We start from the raw sequence: 23,161 nt of genomic DNA, 5'->3' as shown, positions 1-23,161 counted from the left end.
CACCCTGGGCAGCTCAGACATTGAGGACATCAAGTATGAGAGTCCCCTACCTGGAGTTTACCTGGAGAGAGTTTCGGGGGTCAATGCCCCCGCGGCCCGGTCTGTGACCAGGCCTCCTGGTGGATCAGCGCCTGATCAACCAGGCTGTTGCTGCTGGCTGCACGCAAACCAACGTACGAGCCACAGCCCGGCTGATCAGGAACTGACTTTAGGTGCTTGTCCAGTGCCAGCTTGAAGACTGCCAGGGGTCTGTTGGTAATCCCCCTTATGTGTGCTGGGAGGCAGTTGAACAGTCTCGGGCCCCTGACACTTATAGCGACTAGCGGCTAGCGACTGCGTGGTTCTGTGCTTTGAATACATAGTAGAGCTGCAAGTGGAGAGAATAACAGGAGTTGAATGGGAAAAGCCTGACTGTAAAAGAGGGGACTACATAGGGTTGAAGAACTTCCTGCGGGAGGTCCAGTGGGACAGAGAACTGGCAGGAAAGCCAGTAAATGATGGAATATGTAACAACAAAATGCAAGGAGGCAGTGGAAAGGTTTATTCCCAAGGGCAACAGTAACAACGGGAAGACCAGAACGAGCCCCTGGTTTACCCGACGGTGTAAGGAGGCAAAAACAAAGTGCAATAGAGAATTGAAAAAGTACAGAAGGCAGAGAACACACGAAAATAGGGAGATCAGTCGCAGAGCCAGGAATGAGTATGCACAGGTAAGGAGGGAGGCCCAGCGACAGTATGAAAATGACATAGCATCGAGAATTAAGACTGACCCGAAACTGTTGTATAGCCACATCAGGAGGAAGACAACAGTCAAAGACCAGGTGATCAGATTAAGGACAGAAGGTGGAGAACTCACAAGAAATGATCAGGAGGTATGTGAGGAGCTGAACAGGAGATTTAAGGAAGTTTTTACAGTAGAGACAGGAAGGGCTGTGGGAAGACATCACAGAAGGGAACATCAAGAGGGAATATACCAACAAGTGTTGGATGACATACGAACAACTGAGGAGGAGGTGAAGAAGCTCTTAAGTGACCTTGACACCTCAAAGGCGATGGAACCGGACAACATCTCCCCATGGGTCCTTAGAGAAGGAGCAGAGATGCTGTGCGTGCCTCTAACCACAGTCTTCAACACATCCCTTGAAACTGGGCAACTACATGAGAAATGGAAGACAGCTAATGTAGTCCCCATATTTAAGAAAGGAAACAGAAACGAGGCACTAAACTACAGACCTGTGTCTCTGACATGTATTGTGTGCAAAGTCATGGAGAAGATTATCAGGAGGAGGTGGTCGAACACCTGGAAAGGAACAAGATTATAAATGAAAACCAGCATGGGTTCATGGAAGGCAAATCTTGTATCACAAACCTCCTGGAGTTTTATGACAAGGTAACAGAAGTAAGACACAAGAGAGAGGGGTGGGTAGATTGCGTTTTCCTAGACAGTTCCCCACAAGAGATTAGTGCAGAAGCTGGAGGATCAGGCACATGTAAAAGGGAGGGCACTGCAATGGATAAGGGAATACCTGACAGGGAGGCATCAACGAGTCATGGTACGTGAAGAGGTATCACAGTGGGCGCCTGTTACGAGCGGGGTCCCACAGGGGTCAGTTCTAGAACCAGTGCTATTTTTGATATATGTGAACGACATAATGGAAGTAATAGATTCTGAAGTGTCCCTGTTCGCAGATGACGTGAAGTTGATGAGAAGAATTAAATCGGACGAGGATGAGGCAGGACTGCAAAGAGACCTGGAGAGGCTGGACATGTGGTCCGGTAACTGGCTTCTCGAATTCAATCCAGCCAAATGCAAAGTCATGAAGATTGGGGAGGGGCAAAGAAGACCGCAGACAGAGTATAGGCTAGGTGGACAAAGACTACAGACCTCACTCAGGGAGAAAAACCTTGGGGTGACCATAACACCGAGCACATCACCGGAGGCACCCATCAACCAAATAACCGCTGCAGCATACGGGCGCCTGGCAAACCTGAGAATAGCGTTCCGATACCTCAATAAGGAATCGTTCAAGACACTGTACACTGTGTATGTTAGGCCCATACTGGAGTATGCAGCACCAGTCTGGAACCCACACCTGGTCAAGCACGTCAAGAAGTTAGAGAAAGTACAAAGGTTTGCAACAAGGCTAGTCCCAGAGCTCAAGGGAATGTCGTACGAGGAAAGGTTAAGGGAAATCGGACTGACGACACTGGAGGACAGAAGGGTCAGGGGAGACATGATAACGACATACAAGATACGGCGGGGAATAGACAAGGTGGACAGAGATAGGATGTTCCAGAGAGGGGACACAGGGACAAGGGGTCACAACTGGAAGCTGAAGACTCAGACGAGTCACAGGGACGTTAGGAAGTATTTCTTGACTCACGACATCGTAATGAGACGATTGCAAACAAACCATACCCCGGCCGGGATTGAACCCGTGGTCAGAGAGTCTCAAAACTCCAGCCCGTCGCGTTAGCCACTAGACCAGCTAGCCACAATATTGTGGCTAGCTGGTCTAGTGGCTAACGCGACGGGCTGGAGTTCTGAGACTCTCTGACCGCGGGTTCAATCCCGGCCGGGGTATGGTAAGTATTTCTTCAGTCATAGAGTTGTCAGCAAGTGGAATTGCCTAGCAAGTGAAGTAGTGGAGGCAGGAACCATATATAGTTTTAAGAAGAGGTATGACAAAGCTCAGGAAGCAGAGAGAGAGAGGACCCAGTAGCGATCAGTGAAGAGGCAGGGCCAGGAGCTGAGTCTCGACCCCTGCAACCACAATTAGGTGAGTACAATTAGGTGAGTACAGTAGCGACCAGTGAAGAGGAAGGGCCAGGAGCTATGATTCTGCCCCTGCAACCACAACTAGGTGAGTACAACTATGTGAGCACACACACACACATACACACACACACACACACACGCATTTTCTTGGACTGCAAGAAGGCCTTCGACACAGTTCCTCACAAGAGACTAGTGCAGAAACTAGAGGATCAGGCGCATATAACAGGAAGAGCACTGCAGTGGATCAGAGAATACCTGACAGGGAGGCAACAACGAGTCATGGTACGGGATGAGGTATCACATTGGGCACCTGTGACGAGCGGGGTCCCGCAGGGGTCTGTCCTAGGACCAGTGCTATTTCTGGTATATGTGAATGACATGATGGAAGGGATAGACTCAGAGGTGTCCCTGTTTGCAGATGATGTGAAGCTAATGAGGAGAATTAAATCAGATGAGGACCAGGCAGGACTTCAAAGAGACCTGGAGAGGCTGGACACGTGGTCCAGCAACTGGCTTCATGAATTCAACCCTGCCAAGTGCAAAGTCATGAGGATCGGAGAAGGGCAAAGAAGACCGCAGACAGAGTATAGACTAGGTGGCCAAGGACTGCAAACCACGCTCAAGGAGAAAGATCTTGAGGCGACCATAACACCGAGCATGTCTCTGGAGGCACATATCAACCAGATAACTGCTGCAGCATGCGGGCGCCTCGCAAATCTGAGAATAGCGTTCCGATACCTTAGTAAGGAATCATTTAAGACACTGTACACTGTGTACATCAGGCCCATACTGGAGTATGCAGCTCCAGTTTGGAACCCACACCTGGTCAAACACGTCAAGAAATTAGAGAAAGTACAAAGGTTTGCGGCAAGGCTAGTTCCGGAGCTCAGGGGCATGTCCTACGAAGAAAGGTTGAGGGAAATTGGACTGACGACATTGGAGGACAGGCGGGTCAGGGGGGGCATGATAACGACATACAAAATACTGCGTGGAATAGATAAGGTAGACAGAGACAGGTTGTTCCAGAGAGGGGACACAGAAACAAGGGGTCACTACTCATACTTGCACCAGCCCACCCTTCTGCCAATAGTTGCTTATATCTCACCCGAACTTCCTCCTCCCTTAGTTTATACACTTTCACTTCCTCTTGCTTGTTGTTGCCATTTTCCTCTTTTCCCATCTACCTCCTACTCTAACTGTAGCTAGAACTAAATAATGATCCGATATATCAGTTTCCCCTCTATAAACGTCTACATCATGGAGCCTACCCATCAACCTTTTATCCACCGTTACATAATCTAACAAACTACTTTCATTACGTGCTTTATCGAACCTTGTATATTTATTTATCCTCTTCTTCATAAAATATGTATTACTTATTACCAATCCTTTTTCTACACATAGCTCAATTAAAGGCTCCCCATTTTCATTTACCCCTGGCACCCCAAATTTGCCTACTACTCTCTCCACAACATTTTTACCAATTAACATTGAAATCCCCAACCACCATTACTCTCACACTTGGTTCAAAACTTCCCACGCATTCACTCAACATTTCCCAAAATCTCTCTCTCTCCTCTACACTTCTCTCTTCTCCAGGTGCATATACGCTTATTATAACCCACTTTTCACATCCAACCTTTATTTTACTCCACATAATCCTTGAATTAATACATTTATAGTCCCTCTTTTCCTGCCATAACTTATCCTTCAACATTATTGCTACTCCTTCTTTAGCTCTTCCTCTTCCTAATCCCATTTATTCCTCTCCACTGAAACTTTCCCACCCCCTTCACCTTTGTTTCACTTAAAGCCAGGACATCCAGCTTGTTCTCATTCATAACATCCACAATCATCTCTTATCTATTATATATATATATATATATATATATATATATATATATATATATATATATATATATATATATATATATATATAATAGCTTCTAAACCCAAAAATATTTTAATTGACACCTGTTGACTACTAGAAAGATTACACTAGTAATTATGCGTTTTATCTGATGACTAAGTAATGTTTCACCATAAGATATGAGCCCTGGTAATGTTAAAATTTAACTCTTGATCACCTTCCCTGGTAGTGTTAAGAGTTAAATCTTGATCACCTTTCCTGGTAATCTTGAAGAATATTTCCTAAGACAAATCTTACTGTAGTATAAGTTAATGTGTAATCCACTGTAACCTTACAGGCTCACCGATTGATTCTGGCAATGAGTTCTCCAGTGTTTGAAGTCATGTTGTTTGGTCCTCTGGCCGAGAAAGAGAACCTCAGCCTTCCTGATGATCCACCAGAATCCTTCAACTGGTTATTGAAATACTTGTATTGTGGCAGCACAGAGTTCTCCAGCATAAAACTGGCAGTGCAGGTCTACTGTCTAGCCAACAAGTACCAGATGGATGCTTTAACTAAAGTGTGTTCAGAGGTAAGTTTTATAATGCATGCTAAACTGACTTCTTCATTATGCCGTATTACATCAAATATGTATGATTTTAAGTCTATTGTTAAGACGATTATGGATCTAGGAATGTAATTTTTCCTGCATCTCTTTAGACTTGTATTGGTGTATTTCAGGGCTCTGTGATTTGCGAAGTATCTTCTGTACTCCATAACCTCAGCCTGCTAGGTTCATAGTAGTTGTATAGGCAGAGTTCGCTTAACTACACTGTTAAATTTTTTAAATCAATACGTTATGTAATTTCAAGATATGTAAGGTGAATAATATAATAAGTGAATGTAGTGAATGCAACGCAAATGAATAAGACTGAAGAAGAATTTCAATCCTTTGCATTATTTGTGCTTTCATTGTATTTACTGTGTTGTTGTTGTGGGGTAAACTATTTTCAAAAATTATTTGCATGGGGTTCATAGGCATTAACCTGAATTTTTACATCCATATAAATTATTTATTATTATTATTATTAAAGATTAGCCGGTATTCTCCCGGCCCGAGCCTTTTCCAAGTGGTGGCCCGGCCTTGGCTCCCTCTTTAGGAAGTGTCTGAGACCTAAGTCTTCCATGGGAGGAGGCACAAGTACCTCCTCATCTTTGGAACCAATTGTCCTCAGGCCTAGCCACAAGCTAGGCCTCTCTGGTCTGCCATCCCCGCCCCAAGGGGGCAAATGGGAATGACAGTCTTATGAGCTACAAGCTCGGGCTCAGGCACCTACCCTACCCTAGAAGGGTTAGGCATGGTGTCGATGATATATAAATTGGGCCAGGTAGAACTAAGATAATTATTACTCACTGATGGTACAGAGCTAGGTGGGACTTGAGGTACAGAAGGTCACAACACTGCACCTCCTCGATGCCCACCCACTCAAAACCACACACACAAAGTTGGACCTATAAACAATTACTGACATAATAAAACCAGTAACTCTGGTAAACTAGAATATGTGGACTGTATCATATGGTTCTGACTGGTAAATGAAAGAGAATGTTTGGGTCGATAGCATTAGAATACTTTTCATGTAAAAGAGATTGCATAATATACATTATATAAATACAACCCTTATATAACACCTACCACATAATTGTATTGTTGATAGATCACGTCATAACACCTCCCGTGGCCTGGTAGCAAAAGCTTCACACAGTGAGGGTCCGGGTTTGATTCCCGTCAAAGGGGTGGAAACATTGGACGTGTTTCCTTACACCGGTTGTTTATGTTCACCCATCAGTAACAATGGGTACCTGGGTGTTAGTGGACTGGTGTGGGTCGCATCCTGGGACAAAATTGACTTAATTTTCCCGAAATGCTCTGCATAATAAGGAACTTTCTATACAGTAGTATGTCATTGATGTCAGCTAGGACTGTATACCATGTACATTTACTTGTAGAAATAAATATATTATTATTATTATTATTATTATTATTATTTTATTTTATTATCACACCGGCCGATTCCCACCAAGGCAGGGTGGCCCGAAAAAGAAAAACTTTCACCATCATTCACTCCATCACTGTCTTGCCAGAAGGGTGCTTTACACTACAGTTTTTAAACTGCAACATTAACACCCCTCCTTCAGAGTGCAGGCACTGTACTTCCCATCTCCAGGACTCAAGTCCGGCCTGCCGGTTTCCCTGAATCCCTTCATAAATGTTACTTTGCTCACACTCCAACAGCACGTCAAGTATTAAAAACCATTTGTCTCCATTCACTCCTATCAAACACGCTCACGCATGCCTGCTGGAAGTCCAAGCCCCTCGCACACAAAACCTCCTTTACCCCCTCCCTCCAACCCTTCCTAGGCCGACCCCTACCCCGCCTTCCTTCCACTACAGACTGATACACTCTTGAAGTCATTCTGTTTCGCTCCATTCTCTCTACATGTCCGAACCACCTCAACAACCCTTCCTCAGCCCTCTGGACAACAGTTTTGGTAATCCCGCACCTCCTCCTAACTTCCAAACTACGAATTCTCTGCGTTATATTCACACCACACATTGCCCTCAGACATGACATCTCCACTGCCTCCAGCCTTCTCCTCGCTGCAACATTCATCACCCACGCTTCACACCCATATAAGAGCGTTGGTAAAACTATACTCTCATACATTCCCCTCTTTGCCTCCAAGGACAAAGTTCTTTGTCTCCACAGACTCCTAAGTGCACCACTCACTCTTTTTCCCTCATCAATTCTATGATTCACCTCATCTTTCATAGACCCATCCGCTGACACGTCCACTCCCAAATATCTGAATACGTTCACCTCCTCCATACTCTCTCCCTCCAATCTGATATTCAATCTTTCATCACCTAATCTTTTTGTTATCCTCATAACCTTACTCTTTCCTGTATTCACCTTTAATTTTCTTCTTTTGCACACCCTACCAAATTCATCCACCAATCTCTGCAACTTCTCTTCAGAATCTCCCAAGAGCACAGTGTCATCAGCAAAGAGCAGCTGTGACAACTCCCACTTTGTGTGTGATTCTTTATCTTTTAACTCCACGCCTCTTGCCAAGACCCTCGCATTTACTTCTCTTACAACCCCATCTATAAATATATTAAACAACCACGGTGACATCACACATCCTTGTCTAAGGCCTACTTTTACTGGGAAAAAAATTCCCTCTTTCCTACATACTCTAACTTGAGCCTCACTATCCTCGTAAAAACTCTTCACTGCTTTCAGTAACCTACCTCCTACACCATACACTTGCAACATCTGCCACATTGCCCCCCTATCCACCCTGTCATACGCCTTTTCCAAATCCATAAATGCCACAAAGACCTCTTTAGCCTTATCTAAATACTGTTCACTTATATGTTTCACTGTAAACACCTGGTCCACACACCCCCTACCTTTCCTAAAGCCTCCTTGTTCATCTGCTATCCTATTCTCCGTCTTACTCTTAATTCTTTCAATTATAACTCTACCATACACTTTACCAGGTACACTCAACAGACTTATCCCCCTATAATTTTTGCACTCTCTTTTATCCCCTTTGCCTTTATACAAAGGAACTATGCATGCTCTCTGCCAATCCCTAGGTACCTTACCCTCTTCCATACATTTATTAAATAATTGCACCAACCACTCCAAAACTATATCCCCACCTGCTTTTAACATTTCTATCTTTATCCCATCAATCCCGGCTGCCTTACCCCCTTTCATTTTACCTACTGCCTCACGAACTTCCCCCACACTCACAACTGGCTCTTCCTCACTCCTACAAGATGTTATTCCTCCTTGCCCTATACACGAAATCACAGCTTCCCTATCTTCATCAACATTTAACAATTCCTCAAAATATTCCTTCCATCTTCCCAATACCTCTAACTCTCCATTTAATAACTCTCCTCTCCTATTTTTAACTGACAAATCCATTTGTTCTCTAGGCTTTCTTAACTTGTTAATCTCACTCCAAAACTTTTTCTTATTTTCAACAAAATTTGTTGATAACATCTCACCCACTCTCTCATTTGCTCTCTTTTTACATTGCTTCACCACTCTCTTAACTTCTCTCTTTTTCTCCATATACTCTTCCCTCCTTGCATCACTTTTACTTTGTAAAAACTTCTCATATGCTAACTTTTTCTCCCTTACTACTCTCTTTACATCATCATTCCACCAATCGCTCCTCTTCCCTCCTGCACCCACTTTCCTGTAACCACAAACTTCTGCTGAACACTCTAACACTACATTTTTAAACCTACCCCATACCTCTTCGACCCCATTGCCTATGCTCTCATTAGCCCATCTATCCTCCAATAGCTGTTTATATCTTACCCTAACTGCCTCCTCTTTTAGTTTATAAACCTTCACCTCTCTCTTCCCTGATGCTTCTATTCTCCTTGTATCCCATCTACCTTTTACTCTCAGTGTAGCTACAACTAGAAAGTGATCTGATATATCTGTGGCCCCTCTATAAACATGTACATCCTGAAGTCTACTCAACAGTCTTTTATCTACCAATACATAATCCAACAAACTACAGTGGACCCCCGCATAGCGAACTTAATCCGTGCAAGAGGGCTGGTCGTTATGCGAAATGTTCGCTATGCGAATTAATTTTCCCCATAAGAAATAATGGAAATAAAATTAATCCGTGCAAGACACCCAAAAGTATGAAAAAAAAAATTTTTTACCACAAAAAAATGTTAATTTTAGTACACACAAACTGAAAAAGGCATGCACAATTACATGACACTTACTTTTATTGAAGATCTGGTGATGATTGATGGGATGGGAGGAGGGGAGAGAGAGTGATACACTAATAAAGGCTTAACTTTGCAATCACCACTAGCATTGGCACACATCAAGAAAGTAAGCCTGTCTTTCATAGGCTTATGTCCTGGGAGTGCCTTTTCCTCCTGAGTAATGTAGGTCCTGCTTGGCATTTTCTTCCAGAACAGGCCTGTTTCATCACAATTAAACACTTGTTCAGGTTCCAGTCCTTCAGTTTCTATGTACTCCTTGAATTCATGCACATATTTTTCAGCCGCTTTGTGGTCCGAACTGGCAGCCTCACCATGCCGTATCACACTATGGATGCCACTACGCTTCTTAAATCTCTCAAACCAACCTTTGCTGGCCTTAAATTCACTCACATCATCACTAGTTGCAGGCATTTTTTTAATTAAATCGTCATGCAACTTCCTAGCCTTTTCACATATGATCGCTTGAGAGACGCTATCTCCTGCTAGCTGTTTTTCATTTATCCACACCAATAACAGTCTCTCAACATCTTCCATCACTTGCGATCTTTGTTTCGAAAACACAGTTAAACCTTTGGCAACAACAGCTTCCTTGATTGCCGTTTTCTTGCCCACAATAGAAGCGATGGTTGATTTTGGTTTCTTGTACAACCTGACCAGGTCGGTGATACGTACTCCACTTTCATACTTATCAATGATCTCTTTCTTAATTTCAATGGGTATTCTTACCCTTTGAGGTGTAGGGTTGGCACTAGAAGCTTTCTTGGGGCCCATGGTCACTTATTTTCCACAAACAGCACCGAAAACACTGTAATAATACGAAATATTCCGAGTGTATGCTTGAATGTTACCGCGGAGGCTAGCTGGTAAACAATGGGACGGGCGGCACATGTGAGGCTGGCTGAGGGCCCACATTGGACGGGTCTCGGACGAAGGTCGCTGAGCGGGTTTTTGTCCACTATGCGGGGCAAAATTTTAGCGATCAAAGCGTTCGCTATGCGGAATGTTCGCTATGCAAGGCGTTCGCTATGCGGGGGTCCACTGTACTGTCATTTCGCCCTACATCATATCGTGTATACTTATTTATCCTCTTTTTCTTAAAATATGTATTACCTATAACTAAACCCCTTTCTATACAAAGTTCAATCAAAGGGCTCCCATTATCATTTACACCTGGCACCCCAAACTTACCTACCACACCCTCTCTAAAAGTTTCTCCTACTTTAGCATTCAAGTCCCCTACCACAATTACTCTCTCACTTGGTTCAAAGGCTCCTATACATTCACTTAACATCTCCCAAAATCTCTCTCTCTCCTCTGCATTCCTCTCTTCTCCAGGTGCATACACGCTTATTATGACCCACTTCTCGCATCCAACCTTTACTTTAATCCACATAATTCTTGAATTTACACATTCATATTCTCTTTTCTCCTTCCATAACTGATCATTTAACATTACTGCTACCCCTTCCTTTGCTCTAACTCTCTCAGATACTCCAGATTTAATCCCATTTATTTCCCCCCACTGAAACTCTCCTACCCCCTTCAGCTTTGTTTCGCTTAGGGCCAGGACATCCAACTTCTTTTCATTCATACCATCAGCAATCATCTGTTTCTTGTCATCCGCACTACATCCACGCACATTTAAGCAACCCAGTTTTATAAAGTTTTTCTTCTTCTCTTTTTTAGTAATTGTATACAGGAGAAGGGGTTACTAGCCCATTGCTCCCGGCATTTTAGTCGCCTCATACGACACGCATGGCTTACGGAGGAAAGATTCTTTTCCACTTCCCCATGGACAATAGAAGAAATAAAAAAGAACAAGAGCTATTTAGAAAAAGGAGAAAAACCTAGATGTATGTATATATATATATGCATGTGCGTGTCTGTGAAGTGTGACCAAAGTGTAAGTAGGAGTAGCAAGATATCCCTGTTATCTTAACGTGTTTATGAGACAGAAAAAGAAACCAACAATCCTACCATCATGCAAAACAGTTACAGGTTTTTGTTTCACAGTCATCTGGCAGGACGGTAGTACTTCCCTGGGTGGTTGCTGTCTACCAACCTACTACCTATTATTATTATTATTATTATTATTATTATTATGATTATTATTATTATTATTATTATTATTATTATTATTATTATTATTATTATTATTATTATTATTATTATAATTATCATTATTATTATTATTATTATTATTATTATTATTATTATTATTATTATTATTATTATTATTATAATTATCATTATTATTATTATTATTATTATTATTATTATTATTATTATTATTATTATTATTATTATTATTATCATTATTATTATTATTATTATTATTATTATTATTATAATTATCATTATTATTATTATTATTATTATAATTATCATCATTATTATTATTATTATTATTATTATTATTATTATTATTATTATTATTATTATTATTATTAAGGCTGCCCAACCCCTGCATAAAACTGAGAGAGAATTTTTACTCAGCAGTTTATGTGCTGCCCAGAAGATTCAGTGTCCTTTTATTTTTCACCAGGACAGAAATATTATAGTTGTTCCATACGGAATTTGTACATTTACTACAATTCTTAATCCTTAATTCCAGCCGATACACCCGTTTTCGGCCTCAATGAAGCCAGATTACTAAACCACTTTTACAACCATTATTACATCGCCATATTTGAGCATCTCCCTCGTGTAGTCCTCCACGGCTCTGGTTCCTCCTCTTCCTTGAAATTTCTCGAAGGTCAAATCAGCGTCACAGTTTTCCACACAATATATTATCTACTCACATTTATATACTCTACGTTCAGGAAAACTATAAAAAAATTCCACAACTATCTACATGATAAACAAGAAGTGTTACTTCAGGCTTTTGACTTTTCTTCAATTACATTAAATCCTCTCAACGTCTCGGCTATTTTGGACGAAGAAATTGGCAGGACAAAAGTTTGAAGTATCATACAAAATTAAAAAAACTACAATTCTGGATTTTGTTCACTAGCATATTTTTATTAACCCTTTCACTGCTCAGACCCCAAAATTAAAACTGCTATTAATGTCTAAATTATAAGAAAATTCCTATAGATTAAAAAAAATCATCAATACTCATCCTTTGACATCTACACCGGCGAGTGTTGCCACGCACTCCATGTTTCTCTTTTATTATTTTGTACTTTTTTCTGGGGTTATAATTATTTTTTGCATTTTCCAGTAACTTCTATGGCCCGTGAGACTCATATTATGAACAACATACTTATATTGACCAGTTGTCTTCAGCACATTGTTCTCAATACATGTTTACACAACTTACACATATCTACAAATGTTTCTCATTGCTGCAGTTGTAACATTTATGTATATGTATATATTTTTATATATATATATATATATATATATATATATATATATATATATATATATATATATATATATATATATATATAGAGAGAGAGAGAGAGAGAGAGAGAGAGAGAGAGAGAGAGAGAGAGAGAGAGAGAGAGAGAGAGAGAGAGAGAGAGAGAGAGAGAGAGGCACAGATCATATTCTTAGAACTGTTACAATCCATGGATGTGGAAGCTTATGAGGTTCTTGACTAAGGCAATCACTGCTGATGCTGCTCTTATAAAATTGAAAATTACGCCCCCACAAGCCTCTATTGGTTTTATCTTCTTTGCTACTCTTAATAAGTAGAAGAACCAGCAAGATCTCAGTTCCTCATGAACAAGAGCAGTGGAACTGACTTACGTTCATGTGGAGTCTGTCCCTAACTAGAGTGTACCCGTTGACTATCCCAGGTTAGCTTGGCCCCTATTAGGCTTCTACTCAATGGTCATGTGCAAGAAGATAATTGTTTCTGCACACAATCAGTATGTTCGTATCTTTGGTTTAAAGCATAGGTTGTTGTACATTCCTTTAATGCTATTTTTGATTCCTAACAACCTAAATTTGTCCTAGATGTGGAAAATCAAGCGAGTTTTCAATAAGTCTAATGGCCCTTTAAAAATGGAAAAACAAGTGGGACATGCATTTTTGACCATCCCAAAAAATGCTGCACTCACATATCAACTGGAAAATGCAACTCTTCTTCTTGTAACGTGTTTCACTCTGAAATGTGTCATTCGTCAATCCATGAAAAACAATGCTACAACATATATTGTCAGGCATCTAAAGGGGACAAGAAGATACAGATCATCCATACCATGGGAAACAAAAAAGCGGAGCCAAAAGCCACTCCAGAGATGGAGGTTTTTTAGTGAGAGGAAGTCAGTGACTTCCACTCCAGAACAACAGATATTAAAGCCAATAAACAAAGACCCACTACATTTCATTAATATGACTAACATTTATCTTTGTAAACATACAAAGTCTAAGGCCAACAGCAAAGAACAAAAATACCTTTCATCACCATCATCCACCATCATGATTCACCACCACCATCCAGAACCTCCTTCCAGCACCTCCATTCACCACCACGTTTATCCACCACCACCATCCACCACCTCCATCCACCGCCACAATCTACCTCCTCATCCACCACCACCATCCACCACCTCCATCCACCGCCACAATCTACCTCCTCATCCACCACCATCCATTAAACGGACTTATTAAGCCTTTGTTCGGCCAGATTTTTTTTCTTTTAAGCCGATATCCGATATCCATTTAATGGAGAAGTGCTTTATCAAGTTTGCTGTACACTGAGGAAATTACTGTCCTGGGACTCATCTTGAGTTGTAAAAAGTAATCATATAGGAAAATTAGATCACGTAACGTAATTTTTCATTAATGAATGATTCACTGGTCAACAATTTTTGAAAAGTTGTATGCTTCTTAATTGAGATTAGTTAATTCATGTCCTGAATCCAAATATCACCTTGAAAAATGCTTATTGGCTATAGGTTTAAAGATACGAGATATGTAATATTTGATTATTTTATTATAACGTACAATATGTGTCAGTATGTTTAAACGCTAATCCGTACCTACTCTGTCTTTTTGCTTGACGCTTATAGTGGGCTGAAGGATCATCTCTTGTCAATGTCCAGCAATTTTCTGCAAGCATTCTTGTGACCCATTTGCTCTGGTACTATTTTTCCATGGTTGGAATATCTTAGTGAAACCTTTCACCATGTTCGTCACTAACTGCCCCACAGTTTGCTGGAAAAAAAGTCGAAATGTGAGCCCAAAAAGTGGATTTTAAGTGACATGTTACATCCCGTGTTCTTGCAAGCCTTGATGAGGTTTTCCACCTGTTCATCATAGTTGCCTTCCCTTCTGTTTCCCAGAAATCCCATCGCCACTAACTTGAATGCTTCCCAAGCAGCTTTCTCCTCCCCATGAAAGTCTGATTTAAAGTCACCATCTTTAAGAAGCTCTCGAATCTGAGGATCATTGACGACTCCCTCTCTTATCTTAGTGTCGCTCAGTGAGGGGAATTTTGATGTTAAGTATTTGAATCCCTGACCGGATTTGTCCATAGCTTTTACAAAATTTTTCATGATTTCGAATTTTATGTGTAGCGGTGGTAGCAAATTTTTGTTTGGTTCAATGAGAGGTGGATGTTGAACATTTTTCATCTCAGGCTCCAGTGATTGACGAGGTGACCAGTCTCTCCTGATGTAGTGGGAACCTCACATGCATATTAGTAGCTTGCGCAGTGAATATTTATTATAAGTTTAAAAAGTGTTTGGCTAAGAAAATCAACTACTTTTCACCTCAAAATATAAACTTTGACACCACAACTACCATCTATGACTGCTGGAACAATAATGAAGGTCAGTCAGACTGTGAGTGTGGTAAGAAACTCACTGTCGCAAGCCTGTTGGAACCTGTTGTGACACGTAGGTGTATATTGTAAAGTAGAGCTAACAAGCAATTTTAACCATGATATTCATTATTAGTGACCTAAAATTAGTTGGAAATCACTACTCTGGTCATGGAAGCAGTTTGGTTGTTGACCAGTGATGGTGCCTATCTCGGTGTTTAAGTGAGGACTGACTGGTTTAAGTGAGGACTGACTGGTTTAAGTGAGGACTGACTGGTTTAAGTGAGGACTCACTGGTTTAAGTGAGGACTGACTGGTTTAAGTGAGGATTGACTTGTTTAAGTGAAGACTGACTGGTTTAAGTGAGGACTGACTTGTTTAAGTGAGGACTGGCTGGTTTAAGTGAGGACAGACTGGTTTAAGTGAGGACTGACTTGTTTAAGTGAGGACTGACTGGTTTAAGTGAGGACTGACTGGTTTAAGTGAGGAGTGACTGGTTTAAGTGAGGAGTGACTGGTTTAAATGAGGACTGACTGGTTTAAGTGAGGACTGACTGGTTTAAGTGAGGACTGACTGGTTTAAGTGAGGACTGACTTGTTTAAGTGAGGACTGACTGGTTTAAGTGAGGAGTGACTGGTTTAAGTGAGGAGTGACTGGTTTAAGTGAGGACTGACTGGTTTAAGTGAGGACTGACTGGTTTAAGTGAGGACTGACTGGTTTAAGTGAGGACTAACTTGTTTAAGTGAGGACTGACTGGTTTAAGTGAAGACTGACTGGCTTAAGTGAGGAGTGACTGGTTTAAGTGAGGAGTGACTGGTTTAAGTGAGGAGTGACTGGTTTAAGTGAGGAGTGACTGGTTTAAGTGAGGAGTGACTGGTTTAAGTGAGGAGTGACTGGTTTAAGTGAGGAGTGACTGGTTTAAGTGAGGAGTGACTGGTTTAAGTGAGGACTGACTGGTTTAAGTGAGGAGTGACTGGTTTAAGTGAGGACTGACTTGTTTAAGTGAGGACTGACTGGTTTAAGTGAGGAGTGACTGGTTTAAGTGAGGACTGACTGGTTTAAGTGAGGAGTGACTGGTTTAAGTGAGGACTGACTTGTTTAAGTGAGGAGTGACTGGTTTAAGTGAGGACTGACTGGTTTAAGTGAGGAGTGACTGGTTTAAGTGAGGAGTGACTGGTTTAAGTGAGGACTGACTGGTTTAAGTGAGGAGTGACTGGTTTAAGTGAGGAGTGACTGGTTTAAGTGAGGACTGACTGGTTTAAGTGAGGACTGACTGGTTTAAGTGAGGACTGACTGGTTTTAGTGAGGACTGACTGGTTTAAGTGAGGACTGACTGGTTTAAGTGAGGACTGACTGGTTTAAGTGAGGACTGACTGGTTTAAGTGAGGACTAACTTGTTTAAGTGAGGACTGACTGGTTTAAGTGAAGACTGACTGGTTTAAGTGAGGAGTGACTGGTTTAAGTGAGGAGTGACTGGTTTAAGTGAGGAGTGACTGGTTTAAGTGAGGAGTGACTGGTTTAAGTGAGGAGTGACTGGTTTAAGTGAGGAGTGACTGGTTTAAGTGAGGAGTGACTGGTTTAAGTGAGGAGTGACTGGTTTAAGTGAGGAGTGACTGGTTTAAGTGAGGACTGACTGGTTTAAGTGAGGAGTGACTGGTTTAAGTGAGGAGTGACTGGTTTAAGTGAGGACTGACTTGTTTAAGTGAGGACTGACTGGTTTAAGTGAGGAGTGACTGGTTTAAGTGAGGACTGACTGGTTTAAGTGAGGAGTGACTGGTTTAAGTGAGGAGTGACTGGTTTAAGTGAGGACTGACTTGTTTAAGTGAGGAGTGACTGGTTTAAGTGAGGACTGACTGGTTTAAGTGAGGACTGACTGGTTTAAGTGAGGAGTGACTGGTTTAAGTGAGGACTGACTGGTTTAAGTGAGGAGTGACTGGTTTAAGTGAGGACTGACTGGTTTAAGTGAGGACTGACTGGTTTAAGTGAGGACTGACTGGTTTAAGTGAGGACTGACTGGTTTTAGTGAGGACTGACTGGTTTAAGTGAGGACTGACTGGTTTAAGTGAGGACTGACTGGTTTAAGTGAGGACTGACTGGTTTAAGTGAGGACTGACTGGTTTAAGTGAGGACTGACTGGTTTAAGTGAGGACTGACTGGTTTAAGTGAGGACTGACTGGTTTAAGTGAGGAGTGATTGGTTTAAGTGAGGACTGACTGGTTTAAGTGAGGACTGACTGGTTTAAGTGAGGAGTGATTGGTTTAAGTGAGGACTGACTGGTTTAAGTGAGGACTGAGTGGTTTAAGTGAGGACTGATTGGTTTAAGTGAGGACTGACAGGTTTAAGTGAGGACTGATTGGTTTAAGTGAGGACTGACAGGTTTAAGTGAGGACTGACTGGTTCACATAACTGCTCTCCTCACATATCATTATCAACAAAGTCAACCACAATATAAGGAACGACAACCTTTATTACTTTTAACGAATTAGAGAACTTAAAATAATTATTTAGCCTTTTCTAAGCTTGAGGAAGCTGACACTTCTTCTTCTGGTATCAGCTTGAGGAAGCTGACACTTCTTCTTCTGGTATCAGCTTGAGGAAGCTGACACTTCTTCTTCTGGTATCAGCTTGAGGAAGCTGACACTTCTTCTTCTGGTATCAGCTTGAGGAAGCTGACACTTCTTCTTCAAGTATCAGCTTGAGGAAGCTGACACTTCTTCTTCTGGTATCAGCTTGAGGAAGCTGACACTTCTTCTTCTGGTATCAGCTTGAGGAAGCTGACACTTCTTCTTCAAGTATCAGCTTGAGGAAGCTGACACTTCTTCTTCTGGTATCAGCTTGAGGAAGCTGACACTTCTTCTTCTGGTATCAGCTTGAGGAAGCTGACACTTCTTCTTCAAGTATCAGCTTGAGGAAGCTGACACTTCTTCTTCTGGTATCAGCTTGAGGAAGCTGACACTTCTTCTTCTGGTATCAGCTTGAGGAAGCTGACACTTCTTCTTCAAGTATCAGCTTGAGGAAGCTGACACTTCTTCTTCTGGTATCAGCTTGAGGAAGCTGACACTTCTTCTTCTGGTATCAGCTTGAGGAAGCTGACACTTCTTCTTCTGGTATCAGCTTGAGGAAGCTGACACTTCTTCTTCTGGTATCAGCTTGAGGAAGCTGACACTTCTTCTTCTGGTATCAGCTTGAGGAAGCTGACACTTCTTCTTCTGGTATCAGCTTGAGGAAGCTGACACTTCTTCTTCTTGTATCAGCTTGAGGAAGCTGATACTTCTTCTTCTGGTATCAGCTTGAGGAAGCTGACACTTCTTCTTCTGGTATCAGCTAGAGGAAGCTGACACTTCTTCTTCTGGTATCAGCTTGAGGAAGCTGACACTTCTTCTTCTGGTATCAGCTTGAGGAAGCTGACACTTCTTCTTCTGGTATCAGCTAGAGGAAGCTGACACTTCTTCTTCTGGTATCAGCTTGAGGAAGCTGACACTTCTTCTTCTGGTATCAGCTTGAGGAAGCTGACACTTCTTCTTCTGGTGTCAGCTTGAGGAAGCTGACACTTCTTCTTCTGGTATCAGCTTGAGGAAGCTGACACTTCTTCTTCTGGTGTCAGCTTGAGGAAGCTGACACTTCTTCTTCTGGTATCAGCTTGAGGAAGCTGACACTTCTTCTTCTGGTATCAGCTTGAGGAAGCTGACACTTCTTCTTCTGGTGTCAGCTTGAGGAAGCTGACACTTCTTCTTCTGGTATCAGCTTGAGGAAGCTGACACTTCTTCTTCTGGTATCAGCTTGAGGAAGCTGACACTTCTTCTTCTGGTGTCAGCTTGAGGAAGCTGACACTTCTTCTTCTGGTGTCAGCTTGAGGAAGCTGACACTTCTTCTTCTGGTGTCAGCTTCACTTTGCTTAACAAACTTTTTATTCAGTGTTGAAGTTGTTGAGAAAATTATTAGTTTATTTGTGCATAATGGAATTTATATTTTTTGTGTTTGTTTACAGCACCTAACATTACACTGCTTTGTTAGGTTAACAGGTGTGTTACAAGGTGTGTTACAAGGTGTGTTACAAGGTGTGTTACAAGGTGTGTTACAAGGTGTGTTACAAGGTGTGTTACAAGGTGTGTTACAAGTGTGTTACAAGGTGTGTTACAAGGTGTGTTACAAGGTGTGTTACAAGTGTGTTACAAGGTGTGTTACAAGGTGTGTTACAAGTGTGTTACAAGGTGTGTTACAAGGTGTGTTACAAGGTGTGTTACAAGTGTGTTACAAGGTGTGTTACAAGGTGTGTTACAAGTGTGTTACAAGGTGTGTTACAAGGTGTGTTACAAGTGTGTTACAAGTGTGTTACAAGTGTGTTACAAGGTGTGTTACAAGGTGTGTTTCAAGTGTGTTACAAGGTGTGTTACAAGGTGTGTTACAAGTGTGTTACAAGGTGTGTTACAAGGTGTGTTACAAGGTGTGTTACAAGTGTGTTACAAGGTGTGTTACAAGGTGTGTTACAAGTGTGTTACAAGGTGTGTTACAAGGTGTGTTACAAGTGTGTTACAAGTGTGTTAGAAGTGTGTTACAAGGTGTGTTACAAGGTGTGTTACAAGTGTGTTACAATGTGTGTTACAAGGTGTGTTACAAGTGTGTTACAAGGTGTGTTACAAGGTGTGTTACAAGGTGTGTTACAAGGTGTGTTACAAGGTGTGTTACAAGGTGTGTTACAAGGTGTGTTACAAGGTGTGTTACAAGGTGTGTTACAAGGTGTGTTACAAGTGTGTTACAAGGTGTGTTACAAGGTGTGTTACAAGTGTGTTACAAGGTGTGTTACAAGTGTGTTACAAGGTGTGTTACAAGGTGTGTTACAAGGTGTGTTACAAGGTGTGTTACAAGGTGTGTTACAAGGTGTGTTACAAGGTGTGTTACAAGGTGTGTTACAAGGTGTGTTACAAGGTGTGTTACAAGTGTGTTACAAGGTGTGTTACAAGGTGTGTTACAAGGTGTGTTACAAGGTGTGTTACAAGGTGTGTTACAAGGTGTGTTATTACTCAAAACACGTGAAGAAACAGTGATGCATAAACCCAATTGCAAAATTTATTATAATATTTGGCGCAAATAATTTTTGTTTCCATTGTTTTGATCTTCAGTCATTGTGAGAAATTATGTATGAAATTCACAGGTACAATTCTGAATTAACACTTGACACACATAACTGGGGAGAACTGTGGTACATCTGAAACAGATTATACTTACTGATATAGTTGTACCTTGGAGACAGGTGGGACCTTAGCAACACTGTCCCACAACACTGTCCCACAACACTGTCCCACAACACTGTCCCACAACACTGTCCCACAACACTGTCCCACAACACTGTCCCTCCTGGGATGCCAACCTTCCCAGCTCCCCCAGTAACACAACACTGTCCCTCCTGGGATGCCAACCTTCCCAGCTCCCCCAGTAACACAACACTGTCCCTCCTGGGATGCCAACCTTCCCAGCTCCCCCAGTAACACAACACTGTCCCTCCTGGGGTGCCAACCGTCCCAGCTCCCCCAGTAACACAACACTGTCCCTCCTGGGATGCCAACCTTCCCAGCTCCCCCAGTAACACAACACTGTCCCTCCTGGGATGCCAACCTTCCCAGCTCCCCCAGTAACACAACACTGTCCCTCCTGGGATGCCAACCTTCCCAGCTCCCCCAGTAACACAACACTGTCCCTCCTGGGATGCCAACCTTCCCAGCTCCCCCAGTAACACAACACTGTCCCTCCTGGGATGCCAACCTTCCCAGCTCCCCCAGTAACACAACACTGTCCCTCCTGGGATGCCAACCTTCCCAGCTCCCCCAGTAACACAACACTGTCCCTCCTGGGATGCCAACCTTCCCAGCTCCCCCAGTAACACAACACTGTCCCTCCTGGGATGCCAACCTTCCCAGCTCCCCCAGTAACACAACACTGTCCCTCCTGGGATGCCAACCTTCCCAGCTCCCCCAGTAACACAACACTGTCCCTCCTGGGATGCCAACCTTCCCAGCTCCCCCAGTAACACAACACTGTCCCTCCTGGGGTGCCAACCTTCCCAGCTCCCCCAGTAACACAACACTGTCCCTCCTGGGGTGCCAACCTTCCCAGCTCCCCCAGTAACACAACACCACCTTAAATTATCTGAACATATCTTTGAAAATTATTAAACAAAATAATTCACTGCAGTAAACACTGGCTGTATGAAACTTGATTTTGGACTGTATAAGTAGAGGAAAAATAATTGTGAACTTGACGACTAAGGATTTGTTTGTTCTATAACATTTTATACTTCATACAATATTTTATTTTATTATCACACTGGCCGCTTCCCACCAAGGCAGGGTGGCCCACCAAGGCAGGGTGGCCCACCAAGGCAGGGTGGCCCACCAAGGCAGGGTGGCCCACCAAGGCAGGGTGGCCCACCAAGGCAGGGTGGCCCACCAAGGCAGGGTGGCCCACCAAGGCAGGGTGGCCCACCAAGGCAGGGTGGCCCACCAAGGCAGGGTGGCCCACCAAGGCAGGGTGGCCCACCAAGGCAGGGTGGCCCAAAAAGGCAGGGTGGCCCGAAAAAGAAAAACTTTCACCATCATTCACTCCATCACTGTCTTGCCAGAAGGGTGCTTTACACTACAGTTTTTAAACTGCAACATTAACACCCCTCCTTCAGAGTGCAGGCACTGTACTTCCCATCTCCAGGACTCAAGTCCGGCCTGCCGGTTTCCCTGAACCCCTTCATAAATGTTACTTTGCTCACACTCCAACAGGACGTCAAGTATTAAAAACCATTTGTCTCCATTCACTCCTATCAAACACGCTCACGCATGCCTGCTGGAAGTCCAAGCCCCTCGCACACAAAACCTCAGGGTTATATATATATATATATATATATATATATATATATATATATATATATATATATATATATATATATATATATATATATATATATATATACCTTACCAAATTATGGTTTTGATGATATATCCTAACGCCTCCCTATAAGCAGGCAGTAATAATGGCCATCCGCCATCTTAATAAGGAATCGTTCAGGACCCTGTACAATGTGTACGTTAGGCCCATGTTGGAGTATGCAGCACAAGTTTGGAACACAATGGAGGACAGGAGAGATGAGGGGACATGATAACAACGTATAAAATACTGAGAGGAATTGACAAGGTGGACAGAGACAGAATGTTCTAGAGATGGGACACAGCAACAAGAGGACACAGTTGGAAGTTAAAGACTCAGATGAATCATAAGGATGTTAGGAAGTATTTCTTCAGTCACAGAGTAGTCAGGAAGTGGAATAGTTTGGGAAGCGATGAAGTGGAGGCAGGATCCATACATAGCTTTAAGCAGAGGTATGATGAAGCTCATAGTGCAGCAGGAGTGACCCAGTAGCGGCCAGTGAAGAGGCAGGGCCAGGACCTATGACTCGACCCCTGCAACCACAACTAGGTGAGTACAACTAGGTGAGTACACTGTGGTCAGTTCTTCCTGTTAACACTGTGTCCCATTTTCTATTATTAAGAGCACCAATCTGACAGTTATTCGCAGATCTGGACTTTTCCAGGTACACCCAAACATTAGGTGTTCCTGTCATGATAGATTTCTTGGTGATAATATTTCTATTGACCCTGATGACCCATGATTAATATCATTCATTATCACAACACACATTATGCCACTGCCCCGGCTTCCTCCCACGAAACCTTTCCCTACACATTCATCTGTTCAGTAAATTCAATAACACTTCTAAGTGTGGTAAATGGTTTAAAAACCGACAAGTTGAAGATTGAGACACTTATCCAACATATGGGAATCTTTATTGAGGAAACGTTGCGCCACACAGTGGCTTCATCAGTCCAATACAAATCAGAAGGGTGTAAGGAGAGGAGTTTGAGGTAATGAGTCCCT

General features: G+C 42.3%; 1 protein-coding gene across 6 annotated transcripts in view; it reads left to right on the top strand.

Moving 5' to 3' along the window:
- Positions 1-23,161, top strand: part of LOC128698111 (BTB/POZ domain-containing protein 6-B-like) — a 154,418-nt gene that overhangs the window by 77,837 nt on the left and 53,420 nt on the right. For all 6 annotated transcript variants that reach the window (XM_070094257.1, XM_070094254.1, XM_070094255.1 and 3 more), the window contains one exon: positions 4,987-5,220. In XM_070094257.1, the coding sequence (XP_069950358.1) occupies positions 4,987-5,220 (234 nt within the window). The remainder of the gene's footprint in view (positions 1-4,986; positions 5,221-23,161) is intronic.

The sequence above is a fragment of the Cherax quadricarinatus genome, chromosome 45 (genome assembly GCF_038502225.1).
Source record: "Cherax quadricarinatus isolate ZL_2023a chromosome 45, ASM3850222v1, whole genome shotgun sequence".
NCBI classification, from domain to species: domain Eukaryota; kingdom Metazoa; phylum Arthropoda; class Malacostraca; order Decapoda; family Parastacidae; genus Cherax; species Cherax quadricarinatus.
This window is presented reverse-complemented; position numbering and strand designations above follow the sequence as displayed.